This window comes from Neodiprion virginianus, chromosome 6, assembly GCF_021901495.1.
Source record: "Neodiprion virginianus isolate iyNeoVirg1 chromosome 6, iyNeoVirg1.1, whole genome shotgun sequence".
Lineage (NCBI taxonomy): Eukaryota > Metazoa > Arthropoda > Insecta > Hymenoptera > Diprionidae > Neodiprion > Neodiprion virginianus.
The window spans coordinates 14,138,421-14,156,356 of NC_060882.1; the positions used below are offsets into that span (position 1 = coordinate 14,138,421).

Here is a 17,936-nt window from a genome sequence, read left to right on the forward strand (position 1 = left end):
CAATAATGCGAGGAAACAACAACTCGCTGAATTGACGTGTCAACAGGTTTGTGAATCAATCACAATTCACCTGAGTTAACACAAAATAACTGAATAAATGAGAATTCACTGAATCACTAAAAATGATAACTGAAATCCTGAGAATTATTTGAGATATAACTGAATTAGGAAGAGTTGTAATAAGTCAAGTTACTTTGAATAACATTAGATTCGTGCCAAAATTTTATGTTTAGAGAGAAAAATAATTAAATTCAAATAAAAAAGTAATTTTAAATCAAGAAGAAGAAAATTTCCAAATACCTGAATTCAAATGAAGCAATTTGAATTCAATAAATCTATCCGAATTTAAGGAAAAATAATAATATGTATATCTATATATACATATGCTATAATGTTTAATTTTCTTTAAAAAAAAGGGATCTTTTTGTTACATATATATACATATATATATATACATACATATATATACATATTACATATATATATATATATATATATATATATATATATATATATATATATATATATATATATATATATATATATATATATATATATATATATATATGTATATCTATATACATATATATATATTTATATGTCAAGGATAATGAAATGAATAACGAGGAGGATTATCACCGCTTTCTTCTATTCGGTCTCCAGAGAAACTACGGCAAAGATCAATAACAGAATAAACATTGAGCATTTTGGATCTTGTTATAAACGTTGAATTTTAAAAAGCTTTGTTCAATAAGTTAAGTTCCGTTTTTATCTTGTAAAAGAATAAAAAGGTGGTCCATCATGCGTCCCACACGCAAAACACAAAGTTCGCGAGTGTTATCTGGCCATTCTCTTACATATATATATATATATGCACACACACATATATATATATGTATATATATATTTATGTATACTTATATAATACATTAATATAATAGAATATGAATAGAGGTAATGGAGTTGAATAATTTAATAAAATGTAAAATAATTTATCGGAATGAATGATTTTTCTTGAATTAAAAAATAATTAATTCTCAAAAATGAAAATATGAAATTGGATAAATAATAATTTATCTATCTGTGTGTTTTCTTTAAATTTCATAATAAGTTTCAATCCATTGTATAAATGGTCCAGATTAAAATTCATAAAGTGAATTGAACGGCATTTTTCCAATTATTAATATTTTTATTTTAATTATTATGTGAGCAGATAATTAAAAAATATATAGGATTTTGCTGATAATTATACATAATTTTAAAAAATTTAAATGATGTGAAAAAATTTTTTTTTTCCAAATTTCTCTTTCCTGAAAAGTAAATTAAAAATTACAATATACATATATATATATACACACACACACACACATATATATATATATATTTATATTACACAATAATAAAATGGAATATAAATGGAGGTAATTAGGTTGAATAATTTGGTAAAATAAAAAATTATTTATTTGAATATATTATTTTTTTCAAATTAAATAATAATAAATTTTTCAAAATTAGAAATATGAAATTAAATGAATAATAATTTATCTATCTGTATGTTTTCTTCCAGTTTCATGATAAGTTCTAATTTATTGTAGAAATGTTCCAAATTACAGTTCATAAAGTAAATTAAATGGCATTCTTCTAATGAATAATTTTTTTATTTTAATTAATATGTAATCAGATAATTAAAAAATGCATAGAATTTTTTTAATAATTATATATAATTTTGAATAATTTAACTAATGTAAATATAATTTCTTATTAAAATTTCTCTTTTTTCAAAAGCGAATTAAAAATTTATATATTTATATACATTAATATTATACATTAATATTATAGATTAATATTATACATTAATATCATACATTAATATTATACATTATTATTTTACATTAATATTATACATTAATATGATGGAGTAAAAATGGAGGTAATCAAGTTGAATAATTTAATAAATTGAAAAATGATTTATTCAGATGAATTATTCTTCTCAAATTGAAGAATAATTGATTTGTGAAAATTAAAAATATGAAATCAAATAAATATTAATCTACCTATCTGTATGTTTTCTTCAAATTTCATAATTAGTTCTAATTCATTGTCTGAATGTTCCAAAATACAATTTATAACGTGAATTAACCGGCATTTTTCTAATGAATAATATTTTCATTATGATTAATATTTAAGCAGATTATCAGAAAATATATAGGATTTTTCTAATAATGATATAAAATTTTAAAAAATTTAAAGAAACTAAAAGAAATTTTTTTGTGGAAATTTCTCTGTTTTTAAACGTAAATTAAAAATTAAAATATATATACATATATATATACACACACACATATATATGTATGTCTATTCAGATGTATTTATATTGTACATTAATATAATGGAATATAAACGGAGGTAATTAAGTCAAATAATTTAATAAAATGAAAAATGATTCATTTAAATGAATTATTTTTCTCAAATTGAAGATTATTAATTTTTGAAAATTAAAAATATGGAATTGAATCAATAATCATTCATCTATCTGTATGTTTTCTTCAAACTTTATAATAAGTTCTAATCTATTGTATGAACGTTCCAAATCGCAATTCGTGAAGTAAATTGAATGGCATTTTTCTAATGGATCATATTTTCATTTCAATTAATATGTGAGCAGATAATTCAAGAATACATAGGATTTTTCTAATGATTATATATAATTTTAGAAAATTTGAATATGTTGAAAAATTTTTTTTTTTTTTTCAAATTTCTTATCTTTCAAAAGTAGATTGAAAATTATGATATACATATGTATATATACACACACACACATATATATGTATATATATATATATATATATATATATATATATATATATTTATATATATATATTTATATTATACATTAATATAATAGAATATAAATGGAGGTAATGAAGTCAAATGATTTTATGTAATAAAAAAAGATTCATTTAAATAAATCATTTTTCTCAAATTAAAGAATAATTCATTTTCAAAAATCAAAAATATGAAATTGAATATATAATAATTTATCTATCTGTATGTTTTCTTCCAATTTCATAATAAGTTCTAATCCATTGTATAAATGTTCCAAATTACAATTCATGAAGTAAATTAAATGGCATTTTCCTATTGAATAATATTTTCATTTTAATTAATTTGTGAGCAGATAATTAAAAAAAATATAGGATTTTTCTAATGATCACATCTAATTTAAAAAAATATAAATCATGTGAAAAAAAATTTTTTTCCATAATTTCTCTTTTCTTACAAGTAAATTGATAATTTTAATATATATATATATATGTACACACACACACATATACATATATTTATATATATTTATATCATACATTAACATAATAGAATATAAATGTAGGTTATTGAGTTAAATAATTTGATAGAATAAAAAATGATTTATTTAAATGAATTATTTTCCTTCGATTGAAGAATAATTAATTTTTTGAAATTAAAAATATGAAATTAAATGAATAATAATTCAGCTGTCTGTATGTTTTCTTCAAATATCGTAATAAGTTCTAATTCATCGTATGAATGTTCCAAATCACAATTCATAAAGTAAATTAAATGGCATTTTTCTAATGCATAACATTTTCGTTTTAATTAATATGTGAGCAGATAATTAAAAAATATGTAGGATTTTCTCAATAATTATATGTCATTTCAAAAAATGTAACTAATGTAAAAAAAATTTTTTTTTCAAATTTCTCTTTTTTTAAAAGTAAATCAAAAATTATAACATATATATACATTAATATCATACATTGATATTATACGAAATCTAAATAGAATATTAATGGAGGTCATTAGGTTAAATAATTCAATGAACAAAAAATGATCAATTTAAATAAATTATGTTTCTTGAATTGAAGAATAATTGATTTTGAAAAATTAAAAATATAAAATTGAATAAATAATCATTCATCTATCTGCATGTTTTTTTTGAATTTCATGATAAGTTCTAATGTATTGTATAAATGTTCCAAATTACAATTCATAAAGTAAATTCAATGGCATTTTTCTAATGAAGAATATTTTTATCTTAATTAATATGTGAGCAGATGATTAAAAAATATATAGAATTTTTTAATAATTCTATATAATTTCGAAAAATTTAACTGATGTACTAAAAATTTTCAGTTTAAAAATTTCTTTTTTTTTAAAAGTCAATCAAAAATTATAATATATGTATATATATATATATATACATTATATTATACATGAATATTATACATCAATATAATAGAATATAAATGAAGGTGATCAAGTGAAAATAATTTGATACAATAAAAAATGATAAATTTGAATATATTATTTTTCTTGAATCGAAGAATAATTAATTTTTGGAAAATAAAAATATGAAATCAAATAAATAATCATTTATCTATCCGTATGTTTTCTTTCAATTTCATAATAAGTTCGAATCCATTGCATATATGTTCCAAATTACAATTCATAAAGTAAATTACATGGCATTTTTTTAATAAATAATATTTTTATTTTTATTAATATGTGAGCAGATGATAAGAAAATATATAGGATTTTTTTAATAATTATATACAATTTTAAAAAATTTGACGAATGTAAAAAAAATTTTTTTTTTAAGATTTTCCTTTTTGTAAAAGTAAATTAAAAATCATCATATATATATACGTTTGTAAAAATATATATACATATATATATATATATCACCAAAATTCAAATTAAATTGAAATTTTTTGAATTATTCATCAACAACTGTTAAAATTAGTATGCATTGAAATTTGACGATAAATATCTTTCAAACGCTTAACTTAATCGACAAATCATAAGACAACATTTTTGTAGAGCAGTTAATTTCCTACAAAACCACGAGTTGTGCAATTCATCAAAATTTTTTGTAAGCGAGTTGAAAAATTCATAAGCAAAACAGAAAATTCTCTTAAAATAATCAAAGCTTAAGCTTTGATATCTTTCAAACCGTGAGGTTTACGAAAAAATTGTAAGAGACCTTTTTTGTAGAGCGTTCGATTTCCTACAAGAATATGAGAAGAGATATTTTTTAACGAACAGTTGTCAAAGAGATGTGAATTTTTGTTTCTAATACTCAGGAAAAAATGCAAAATTGTGAAGCGGAAGACCTTGTTATCAAAATTAAGAGCTCATATTTGGTGAGAATTCTTTAGAGGTATCTAGCAACCGATTTCCAGAGTATAAAGTGAAAAAAAAAATACTCATTTTTTTTGGCCCACCCTAATATATATATACACATTATTATTATACATGAACATTATACATTAATATAATAGAATATAAATGGAAGGAATCAAGTTAAATAATTTAATAAAACAAAGAATGATTAATTTAAATAAATTATTTTTCTTGAATTAGAGAATAGTTAATTTTTAAAAATTGAAAATATGAAATTGAATAAGTCATCATTTATCTATCTGTATATTTTCTTCAAATTTCATGATGAGTTCTAATCCATTGCATAATTACAATTCAAATTACAATTCATAAAGTAAATTAAATGGCATTTCTCTAATAAATAACATTTTTATTTCAATTAATATGTAAGCGGATAATTAAAAAATATATAGGATTTTTTTAATAATTATATGTAATTTCAAAAAATGTACTTAATGTGAGAAAAGTTTTTTTTTCATAAGTTTTTTTTTTTTTTCAAAAGTAAATTAACAATTTCAATATACATATATATATGTATATATATTAGGCTGATTTAAAAAAAACGGCTAATTTTTTTTTTTCAAAATCCTCACATAAAAACTTCCGAGAAGGTGTGAAAAGACGCCTGTAAAAAGCGGAGCCCTTAATATTATTATTAAGAGGTCGCGCATCGGGAATTTCTATTTCCCGTTTAAATAACACAGGAATAAATTTTTTTAAATTTTGCAATTTCGTATTTTTGCAACGGCTCATTGAATTAGCGGGCCAAAGCATATTTTTGTAGGAAATTTGACGCTCTACAAAAAAGGCCTCACAAAGTTTTCGATAGTCACACTCCTTCAAAAGTTATTCGAGGTCAAAGTTGAACTTACAAAAAAATTCAATGTTTTTTTTGTTTTTCGATGATACTATGAATCTTTTCTCATTATTTTTTTTAAAATGTAAATTGAAAATTTCAATATATATATGCACGATAATATTATACAATAATATTATACATCAATAATATACATTAATATTATACATTAATATTACACATTATTATTGTTTCGGCAAGGTATCGAATAGTTAAATGTGTGTCTCGCGACACTCAAAATCGTCCTTGCACATGTACGCACACTCGCGTGCAATGTTTACTTGCCGTCTCTGCGTCAAATCTCTGCTTGCCCGTGTCGAGACTCAAAACCCATCAGCTGTATCTCATGTATTGTCTACTATCTCAAAATCATGTATGTGTATAATCTATGTGTTCTCTCGCTCTGTGAAATCTTCGCTCTCTGTAACGTTCTCTTGCGATACGGTTTGTATCGCCTCATCGAAACCAATAAAAATCTCAATTATCGGTATTCATTATCTCTCTCCATCTCAACATCACTTTCGTTTCATTCACATTCGTTCTCATCACTAATTCGCGGATCCCACGTCGATGATCCATATCTTTTTGCCACCTCTCTAAACATTTTTTGGTTCTTCGCAAATCGAGTCGAATCTTTCGAATCGTTGCGACTTACGGGAAAACGAATTAGCTAGTGAGTGAAACGAAACTATCGCGTGTGCATCAAGTGGCGAAAGTTCACGTTATCAAAGTGAACAATCTCGTTATCGGTGAAAACCATCAACAAGAATCAGTCGCGTCCGTTAAATTCAAACGTGCGGTATCCTCTGTAGTGACCGTGACTAAGATCTGAGCGTCAACAACACCGATCTCTCGAAGTGTGAATCGCGTCGCGCTACTATCAGTGTGTTTGTATCTCGTTCGTGAAAACTCAGTTCGACGCGTGAGTTTAAATCCTCTCGTACATCAACATGTCGATCGAAGAACATATCGAACGTGAAAACGACTACATTTGGCGCCTCTCTCGTGCCGTCGACAACCTGCGCAAGCTCGGCGAGGCAAAAATCACTTACGGGCAGGTGAAGTCGCGGCTTAATGCCTTAAATTCAAGTTGGAATAAGTTCCAAGAGAATCACGAAAAGATCAGCGAGATCAAGTTCGCAGCAAAAGGTGATCAACTCGACGCGATCAAAAAGCTTTCTCACTTGGCGAAAGATTATTACGGGCTGTGTGAAGAGCACTTCTTGAGTGGCGAAGAAGTGATGCTTCATCTTCTCGAATCGCTAAAGCCTGCGCCTGCAGCAACCGTGCAAGCCGCTGCAGCTCCTCAAGACGCACCAGCAGGAGGATCATCAAAACGGTTACCGCGTATCGAACTGCCCACTTTCGCGGGCAGCTACTCAGAATGGGAGCCGTTTTACGACCTCTTCTCGTCGATGGTTCGCGAAAATTCGCAACTTTTGGAAGTGGAAAAACTGCACTACCTCAAAACCAGTGTGACCGATGAACCGTTACAACTTATCAAAAACATTTCTCTCACCGCAGAAAACTTCCCTCGAGCCTGGGAAACTCTCGTCTCGCGGTACGAAAACAAGAGACTTTAGACGGATTCTCATCTCGCGACACTTTTCGCGATTCCTCGTGTCACGAAAAAGTCGTCATCAGAACTGAAGAGCTTGCACAGCAACACTTGCGAAGCTCTTGGCGCGCTCGAACTTCTCGATAGTCCCGAGAAATTAGGGACCACATTATCGTGCACATGACGATTCGCAAGCTCGACCCAGCATCTCTCGAAGAGTGGGAGAAAAGTGTTAGCGAGAAACTCGAGCCCCCCACGTTTGCGGAGCTCAAGGCGTTTCTCATCGGTCGCATCCACACCCTCGAAGCCGTGGAGCAAGCTCATGCTCATAATCAAATCACGACGTCGAAACCGCACTCATCGCAAGGAAGGTCAAATCTTCAGACGACAAGGTCACATACAGCGCAATCAAAGGAACAGTCGTGTGCTTGTTGCAGTAGGCAACCACTACATCGCGTTCTGTTCTACCTTTCGCGACGAATCTCTGGATCAAAGAAGGGAAGTGGTTTCTGCGAAAAAGCTTTGCTTCAATTGTCTCGGTCCACATCAGCAGAAGGACTGTCGATCCAACAAAACGTGTCGCGTGTGCAACGGTCGACATCATTCCTTGCTGCATCGAAACTCTTTCTCAATCTCGATAGCTGCTAACAGCGGCACATCTCAAGGACAGGCTGCAGTAGCGCAACCTGCAGTGCAGAACGCGCCAATCTCGGATAGCGCCTCTCAGGTGAGCAACCACTCAGCTCAGCCTACAATGATCAAGCGCTCTCCATTTCTTCTCGCCACAGTGCAATTAATCGCCACGAACCCGGAGACTGGAGAAAGAATCATCGCTCGCGCTCTACTCGATCAAGGATCCGAAAGTTTATTCGTCACGGAGTCGCTAGCGCAACAATTGCGACTACGTCGGCATCAAGCAACGATACCGATCATTGGCGTCGGAGCTCATCAATCGGCAGTGACTCGCGGCATCGCGACATTGCAACTCCAATCTCGTGCTCACACCTCGTTCTCGTGTCAGGTGGAGGCACTCGTGCTTCCACGACTCACATCGTATCTACCCTCATTTCGACTTCTCGTCGAAGACTGGCCTCATCTACGAGGACTCAACCTCGCGGATCCAAGCTTTGCACATCCCAGTCAAATCGACGTAATTCTCGGAGCTGACATCTACAGCAACATCATTGGTCAAGGAGTTCGAAGAGGAGCACCAGAAACACCAATCGCGCAAGAAACTTAGTTCCGTTGGGTCCTCTTCGGCTGCGTTTCAGCGGAAGCAGCAAGCCCCTCGTATGGCGCAGTCCAAGGCTTCCAATGCTCACTCGATCATGAACTGCTCGATCTCGTGCAGCAGTTTTGGAAGCAGGAAGAAGTGTCGAAACCTTTGGCACTAACTTCCGAAAAAGTGCGTTGTGAGCAACACTTTCGCGAAACGGTTTCTCGAACTGCGTCCGGTCGTTACGTAGTTCGGCTGCCGCTCAAGGACAATTCGGTAGAGCTCGGCAACTCGCGGAATCCCGCGCATCAAATGCTCCTTCGTTTAGAGAAACGGTTCGGTAGCGACGCGAAACTCAAGAAGGCTTACTCGAGCTTCCTTCGTGAATATCGTGAACTCGGGCACATGCGTCGCGCTATCAATACACCTGAAGACAATTCCCGCGTGTTTTATTTTTCCCATCACGGTGTAGTTCGCGACAGCAGTTCTTCAACAAAGTTGCGTGTCGTGTTCAACGGGTCTCAAAGAACCAACCTCAGACTCTCTATCAATGACAATCTTCTCGTCGGTCCAAAAGTGCAAACCGACCTCGCGGACGTTCTCTTACGCTGGCGACAATATCCAGTCGCGTTCTCATCAGACATCGTCAAGATGTAACGACAAATTTTGGTCCACAATGATGACCAAGGTTTTCAGCGAATACTCTGGAGAGAAGAACCAGAGCCACCGATTGAAGAATATCAACTGACTACGGTAACGTATGGTCTTGCAAGCGCTCCATATCTCGCGATCCGTGTTCTTCATCAACTCGATCAGGACGAAGGTAAGCAGTATCCCTTTGCGAGCCACGTCATTCTCGAGAACACGTACGTTGACGACATCCTCCCAGGAGCAGATGACGTTGATCAAGGTCGCGAGAAAATCAACGAACTCAATCAATTGCTCAAGGCGGGCGGCTTTGAACTTCAAAAGTGGACTTCAAGCCACCCAGAAACTCTCGTTGACATTTCTCGAAACCATCAAGAGATCGCGATGCATCTGAATCTCGATCAAAGTCCATTCTTTCGGGCTCTCGTTCTTGCGTGGAGACCAGACATCGACGCGTTCGCGTTCTCTCCGCAAATTCATCAAACTCGGGACAATTCCACGAAACGAAAAGTTCTCTCACAAACCGCGCAGCTCTTTGATCCTCTCGGATGGCTCTCGCCGATCACGATTAGAGCCAAAATCTTTGTGCAGAAATTGTGGGCACTCGGTTTCGACTGGGACGAGCTGCTCTCAGCTTCATTGTCCTTGCGATGGATCGAGTTTCTACAAGATCTTCAAGGCATCTCAGCTATCACCATCCCACGATGGATCGGGTCAAGTTCAGCATCTCTCGGGATAGAGATCCACGGTTTCGCGGACGCCTCTCAAAGTGCATTAGGCGCAGTGATCTACGCGCGAACGTATATCAACACTCACGAAGTGCGCGTTTCACTAGTGTGCGCGAAAACTCAAGTAGCGCCGCTAAAGAAGGTGATAATTTCTCGTCTCGAACTCTGTGCTGCGAATCTTCTCGTCCGGTTGATGTCTCATGTGGAAAAGACTCTTAATTTCGAAAACACCCCGGTTTATCTGTCGACGGATTCCACAGTCGCGCTCGCGCGGATCTAAAGCCACCCATCGCGGTGGAAGAAATTCGTTCGTAATCGCGTAACGGAAATCCAAGAGTTCGCGAACGCTTGTTGGTATCACATCTCGGGTTTTGAAAACCCCGCTGATCATGCGTCTCGTGGTACATCTCCGGAGCAACTTCAAAAATCAGAACTTTGGACGTTCGGACCATCCTGGCTCTCGAAGCCTTCTGTCAATTGGCCATCCTTATCTCCGCGACCGGAAGAAAACATTCATCTCGAGGAAAGAAAAGGGCTGTCGACGCACATCGCAACAGCTGAGCCGCAACAAATCTGGGATCTCGTCGATCGCTACTCAAAACTATCGACTCTCCTCAAAGTCACATCATTGTGCAAACGCGCAGCAAATCGGTTCCTCGCGAAGACGACATCGAATCGCGTAAACACGTCTATCACTGTCGGACCGATCTCTACTCTCGAATTGAGCGACGCCCAACTGTTTTGGACCAAGGTGACTCAGCAGGCGTACTTTGCAGAAGAAATTCGCCAAATCGAGACAAGCTCAAGTCTCACTCGAAGTCATCCACTATCGCGACTCACGCCGTTTATCGATTCGAACGGATTCCTCAGAGTCGTGGGTCGACTGAATCACTCATTGCTTTCGTATGACGAAAAGCACCCGTTCATCTTGCCTCACGAATCATCGTTCTCCACATTGATCATCGATCATCATCATCGGTTGACGCTCCACGGAGGTCCGCAACTCACTCTCGCTACAATCCGACAGCGGTACTGGATTCTGGGAGGAAGAGTACCGATCCGCATGTTTATACATCGTTGCGTTCCTTGTGCGCGTCATCGCACCACCCTCAGCAGCCAACAGATGGGCCAACTCCCTCAGTCTCGAGTCACGCAATCAAGGCCGTTTCTTCACCCTGGCGTTGACTACGCTGGTCCATTCTCGATTCGAGCCTCCCGCGGAAGAGAAGCGAAATCATGCAAGGGATATATCGTTATCTTCATCTGCTTCACGACCTCGGCTGTGCATCTCGAGCTACTTTCGGACTACACGACGGAGGCATTCATCGCGGCGTACAAACGCTTCACATCTCGACGAGGAATTTGTGCCTCAATCGCAAGCGATTGTGGAACGAATCTCGTCGGCGCAGACTCAGAACTTCGCCGTCTTCTCGCTGCATCGTCAAAGGAGTTCGCAGAAATGGCAAACATCCTCGCATCACACGGAACCCAGTGGCGGTTCAATCCTCCCTCCGCGCCTCATTTCGGTGGAAAATGGGAAGCCGGAGTGAAATCAGTCAAATTTCACCTCAAACGAGTCATCGGAGAAGCTACTCAAACGTTCGAGCAATTCGCGATGTTCCTCACGCAAGTAGAAGCCACGCTTAATTCTCGACCTCTTTGCGCTATTTCGGACGATCCACGGGATCCAAGTGCCTTGACTCCAGGACACTTTCTCGTCGGCTCAGCATTGAACACAATTCCTGAACCGTCACTCATCGAGGTGTCAGTTCAACGGCTATCGCATTGGCAACACTCGCGTCAAATGCTGGAGCATTTTTGGAAACGGTGGAGTACGGAGTATCTTCAGTCCTTCCAAAACCTCTCGAAATGGCAGACTCATCACGGAAACATCAAAATCGGATCCATCGTTCTCGTAAAAAACGAAAATCTACCTACATTTGTGTGGCCCCTCGCGAAAGTGATCGAAGTGCATCCGAGAACCGACGGTCTTGTTCGCGTTGTGACCGTTAAAACGAAATCCTCTGTGTTAAAACGTCCAATCGTAAAATTGTCTGTGCTTCCAGTGTCCTCTCAAGACAATTATTGACTCTAAGAATAAATAACGCACGGCGGGCGGCATAATCTAATTTCGCGATCGTTACCGATAGCGAAGCGGGCGGTATGTTTCGGCAAGGTATCGAATAGTTAAATGTGTGTCTCGCGACACTCATAATCGTCCTCGCACATGTACGCACACTCGCGTGCAATGTTTACTTGCCGTCTCTGCGTCAAATCTCGCCGCATGCCCGTGTCGCGACTCAAAACCCATCAGCTGTATCTCATGTATTGTCTACTATCTCGAAATCATGTATGTGTATAATCTATGTGTTCTCTCGCTCTGTAAAATCTTCACTCTCTGTAACGTTCTCTTGCGATCCGGTTTGTATCGCCTCATCGAAACCAATAAAAATCTCAATTATCGGTATTCATTATCTCTCTTTATCTCAACATCACTTTCGTTTCATTCACACTCGTTCTCATCACTAATTCGCGGATCCCACGTCGATGATCCATATCTTTTTGCCACCTCTCTAGACAATTATTATACATTTATATTATACGTTAGGATAATAGAGTAAAAATGGAGGTAATTAAGAGAACAATTGAATGTAATGAAAAATTGATTAATTTAGATAAATTATTTTTCTTAAATTGAAGAATGAATGATTTTTAAAAATTAAATACATGACATTGCATAAATAATCATTCATCTATCCGTATGTTTTCTTTGAATTATATAATAAGTTCTAATCTATCGTATAAATGTTCCAATTTACAATTCATAAAGTAAATTGAATGGCATTTTTCTAATGAATAATATTTTTATTTTAATTGATATGTGAGCAGATAATTGAGAAATATATGGGATTTTTTTAATAATTACATATAATTTTAAAAAATTTAACGAATGTAAAAATGATTTTTTTTCAGAATTTCCCTTTTTTTGAAAGTGAATTAGAAATTATAATGTATATTTATACATTAATATTATACATTAATATTATACATTGATATTACACATGAATATAATAGAATATGAATGGAGGTCATTGAGTTAAATAATTTATTAAACAAAAAATGATGAACTCGAATAAATCATTCTTCTCAAATTGAGAAATGACTGATTTTTGGAAATTAAAAATATGAAATTAATAAATGGTCATTCATCTTTCTGAATGTTTTCATTAAATTTCATGAAAAGTTTTAATCCATTGTATAAATGTTCCAAATCACAATTCATAATGTGAATTGAATGGCATTTTTCTAATGAATAATATTTTCATTTCAATTAATATGTGAGCAGGTAATTAAAAAATGTGTAGGATTTTTCTGATAATTGTATATAATTTTAAAAAGTTCAACCAATGTAAAAAAATTTTTTTTTTTTAATTTTTTTTTTTTTACAAATTAAATCTCAAACTCTAATGTATATATATACATTAATATTATACATTAATATTATACATTAATATTATACCCTAATATTATACAATAATATTATACGTTCACATAATAGGATATAAATGGAGGTGGCTGAGTTGAATAATTTAATAAAATAAAAAATGATTCATTCAAATAAATTAATTTACTTGAATTTAAGAACAATTGATTTTCAAAAATTTTGAATTTGAAATCAAATAAATAATCATTCATCTATCTGTATGTTTTCTTTTTATTTCATAATAAGTTGTAATTCATTGTATAAATGTTCCAAATTACAATTCATAAAGTAAATTAATGGCATTTTTCTGACGAATAATTTTTTTATTCTGATCAATATGTGAGCAGATAATTGAAACATACATAGGATTTTTTCAATAATTATATATAATTTTAAAAAATTTGACTAATGTAAAAAAAATTTTTTTTTTTATACATTTCGCCTTTCTCAAAAATAAATTAAAAATTATAATATATATATGCATGAATATTATACATTTATATTACAGATTAATATAAGAGAATGTAAATGGAGGTGATTGAGTTAATCAATTTGATAAAATGAAAAATGTTTAATTTAAATAAATTATTTTTCTTCAATTGAAGAATAATCAATTCTTGAAAATTAAAAATATGAAATTAAATGAATAATCATTCATCCATCCGTTTGTTAACTTTGAATTTTATGATAAGTTTTAATTCATTGTGTAAATGTTCCAAATCACAATTCATAAACTGAATTAGAAGGCATTTTTCTAATGAATAATATTTTTATTTCAATTAATATGTGGGCAGATGATTGAAAAATGCAAAGGATTTTTTTAATAATTATCTATAATTTTAAAAAATTGAACCGATATAAAAAATTTTTTTTTTTCAATTTTTTTTTTTTTATGGAAGTAAATTAAAAATTTTAATAAATGTAGATATACATATATACAATAATATTATACATTTACATTATACATGATTATTATACATTACTATTACACATTAATATTATACAATAATACTATACAATAATATAATATAATATAAATGGAGGTAATTAAGTTGAATAATTGATTAAAATAAAAAATGATTAATTCAGATAAATTTTTTTTCTTGAATCAGAGAATAATTAATTTTTGAAAATTAAAAATATAAAATTAAATAAATAATCATTTAAATAATCATCATCTGTATGTTTTCTTTAAATTTCATAATAAGTTCTAATCCATTGTATAAATGTTCCAAATTACAATTTATAAAGTAAATTAAATGTCGATTAAAGTTATTCTTGGATATGAAGGTCACAACTCAAAACACTTTTTATCGTGTTAACGTTTCGGCCCTGGTGGGGGCCCTCTTCAGAACAATTTTATTTAAATATCTGTCACGAACAAAATAAAAATAAAAAAATAAAAAATAATATACAAATAGGTTTGACAAAATAAGACATATTGATGTAAATAATATGCAAAGGTGTTGAAGCAAGTATAAAAGAGAGATTACCTCATATGCGATAACACTTCCAATTACATAAATGCGTGTTGGTAATTGAAGAATAAATAGAACAAAAAGGCAAAAAAGACAAAAACCGAAACACACTGCGTTCGCGACACGTAACTCCCACGAATTCATAATTATAGTTGGTTTGTTAAAAGAAATAAAATACACAGCCGTTATGGTTGAGTCAGAGCACATAAGCACAGTGGAACGTCTAGTGTGTAGTGGAAAGAGGTCGATCTCGATAGTTATCAGAGCAACGCAGAGTCAACGGGTTAAACGGAAAACAAAATTTTTTTGTGTTAAGAAGGTAAAATCGAGAGCAAGCTCAGTCGGTAATGGACAATTTACAATGGTCGTATCACAGAGGTGTAAATATTGCTTAGGTGTTCTATGTCTTGTTTACGGTTGACAGAATTAGGATGTGCTACGATATTGCACATTTCTAACAGAAGCCTATTATAATACAAAGGTTCAACATCAATAATGCTAGCTTGAGAATAGTTAAAAGAGTGGTCGAAATCGATGGCATGTCTCGTCAATGCAGTATAATTATCCTCGTGTTCATGGATATTGCGTATATGTTCGGTTATCCTTGTGTGTAGTTGTCTACTAGTTTGGCCTATGTAAGCCTTGTTGCAATGATTGCAAGGTATTTTGTAAACTACTCCCGAGCGATTGCCCAGGGGTAAGGGGTCTTTACCCGAATCAAACAACGAGGATATATCATGTGCACATTTGCCCACAAATTGAATTTTGTATTTGGAGAATGTTCTATTAAGTGACTCAAACAAACCCGCAACATAAGGGATGGAAATATAGTTTTTTTGAATGGTCTGTGTAGTAGTTGTATCGAAATTGTTGTTAGGGCTGGTAGATGACAAGATGGAATCATATTTCAACTTTATATGTTTGTTAAGCAGGCGAGGTGGATAGTCGTTCTTAAATAGTACCTGCTGAATCAAGGACAAATTTTTATTGTGAAATTCCATGCTTGAGAGTCGGATCGCTCTGTCAACTAAGCAATTGATCGTTCCAATTTTGTATGATTTGGGATGGTGAGAATGGTAATTTAAATACCTTTGTGACCAAGTAGCCTTGTGGAACCAATCAGTTTTAATGAGCTGATTGTCATTGATAATCAGGACATCTAAAAAGTTGATTTGGTGATTAGACTCTAATTCAGATGTAAATTGTAGTCTCGGATGGAAACTATTGAAAACTGAAAGCATTTCTGCGACTTTATGCGAAGGGACAGCTGTAATTATGTCGTCTACGTATCTGAAAAAGAATGAAGGCTTGAAGTCTAGTTTATTAAGACAGTGTTGTTCAAGGTCATCCAAAACCAAATCAGACAAAATTGGAGAGAGCGGTGAGCCCATAGGTAAACCATACGTTTGGGCATATATGTTGTGGTTAAATTTAAATATGGCAGCCTTAAAACATATTTGCAATGCTTTTAAGAGTTCGTTACGTGGGACCGGAATTTTGTCCACCAGCTGATGCCAGCGCTGTTTGACAGCGTTGATTGCCAGATCTTGTGGTACATTAGTGAATAAGGATATAACATCCAGTGAAACTTAAATATAATCAGCTGGAAGACGAAGGTCCCTAATAGCATTCACCAACGCAAAACTATCTCTTATCCGTGACAAGGGAGGTGTGATGTTATTACCTATCCATTTACTAAGGAAACGAGCCAGATTAATCGTCGGACTATCAGTGAAGGACACAATGATTCGTACCGGTGTATCAGGTTTATGGATTTTCGGTAGTCCGTAAGCTCTAGGTGGTAGGCAATCCGTTTTAGCAATTTGACGTCTCAGTTGATTAGAGATGAATTTGCTATCGACCCAATCAGTTGTTAGTTTTTTTACTTCTTGTTGCAAAGTAGAAGTGAGATCATATCTAACAACTTTATAAGAATTATTGTTAGATAGTTGTTGCAACATTTTGGCCTCGTACATTAGTTTGTTCATCACAACAGTCTTGTTTCCCTTATCCGCCTTCAAGAAAAGCAAATCCTGATTGTTGTTTTGGAAGATCTTAGTTTCATTGATTTTTTTGTGAAGGACGTTCTTATCGGCGTTAAGGGGAGCAGGAGTGTTAATGAACTTTTTTATTGTATTGGTGAAATCTTGCCTAGCCGTATTACGAGAATTAAAAGGAATGCAGGAGATCTTTGATTCGAAATCCGATATGAGTTTGTTGGTTGGAATGCGGTTATTCTTAAAAGGAATGCCATATTTAGGTCCCATTTTTAGTACGTCGATAACATTGACCGGAATCTCGGTGCTGCTGAGGTTTACTAACCAATTTTCAGAGGTCGTGTCAATTGGATTAAAATTGAGTCGTTTTTTGTTATTGATCAGACTAGCTAACTTGTTGATATTAGCCGTCTTGTAAGCGTTGAAGGCCGGTTCTAATTTCAAGTGTTGCGTGTCGAAGAATTTTTTTGACACTTCAACCGGTAATTCAATTAAGATGTCATTCTCCAGCGACAACAAAATATTTTGGTATTTAACAATGGTCGCGTGAGCGTCACTAATCTCAAGATTGAGTACCGACCTTTGAAATTTGTATACATTGTGTGTGTAAACAGAACGCGACTTAGACATTTTAAAATTAATACCGTTCGAAATAACATCACACCTCCCTTGTCACGGATAAGAGATAGTTTTGCGTTGGTGAATGCTATTAGGGACCTTCGTCTTCCAGCTGATTATATTTTAGTTTCACTGGATGTTATATCCTTATTCA

General features: G+C 33.2%; 3 protein-coding genes across 3 annotated transcripts; 2 read left to right on the plus strand and 1 right to left on the minus strand.

Annotated features, from left to right (window-relative positions):
• Positions 1-7,005: 7,005 nt before the first annotated feature.
• Positions 7,006-7,638, plus strand: LOC124307432 (uncharacterized). The gene has a single exon (XM_046769070.1). The coding sequence runs from the start codon at positions 7,006-7,008 to the stop codon at positions 7,636-7,638; it is 633 nt and encodes a 210-aa protein (XP_046625026.1).
• Positions 7,639-7,793: 155 nt separating this feature from the next.
• On the plus strand, positions 7,794-12,294 carry LOC124307433 (uncharacterized). Its single transcript, XM_046769071.1, has 5 exons — positions 7,794-8,049; positions 8,255-8,800; positions 8,885-9,482; positions 9,603-10,347; positions 10,672-12,294. The coding sequence occupies exons 1-5, from the start codon at positions 7,794-7,796 to the stop codon at positions 12,292-12,294; spliced, it is 3,768 nt and encodes a 1,255-aa protein (XP_046625027.1).
• A 4,462-nt stretch (positions 12,295-16,756) lies between these two features.
• Positions 16,757-17,794, minus strand: LOC124307434 (uncharacterized). The gene has a single exon (XM_046769072.1). The coding sequence runs from the start codon at positions 17,792-17,794 to the stop codon at positions 16,757-16,759; it is 1,038 nt and encodes a 345-aa protein (XP_046625028.1).
• Between the last annotated feature and the right edge of the window lie 142 nt (positions 17,795-17,936).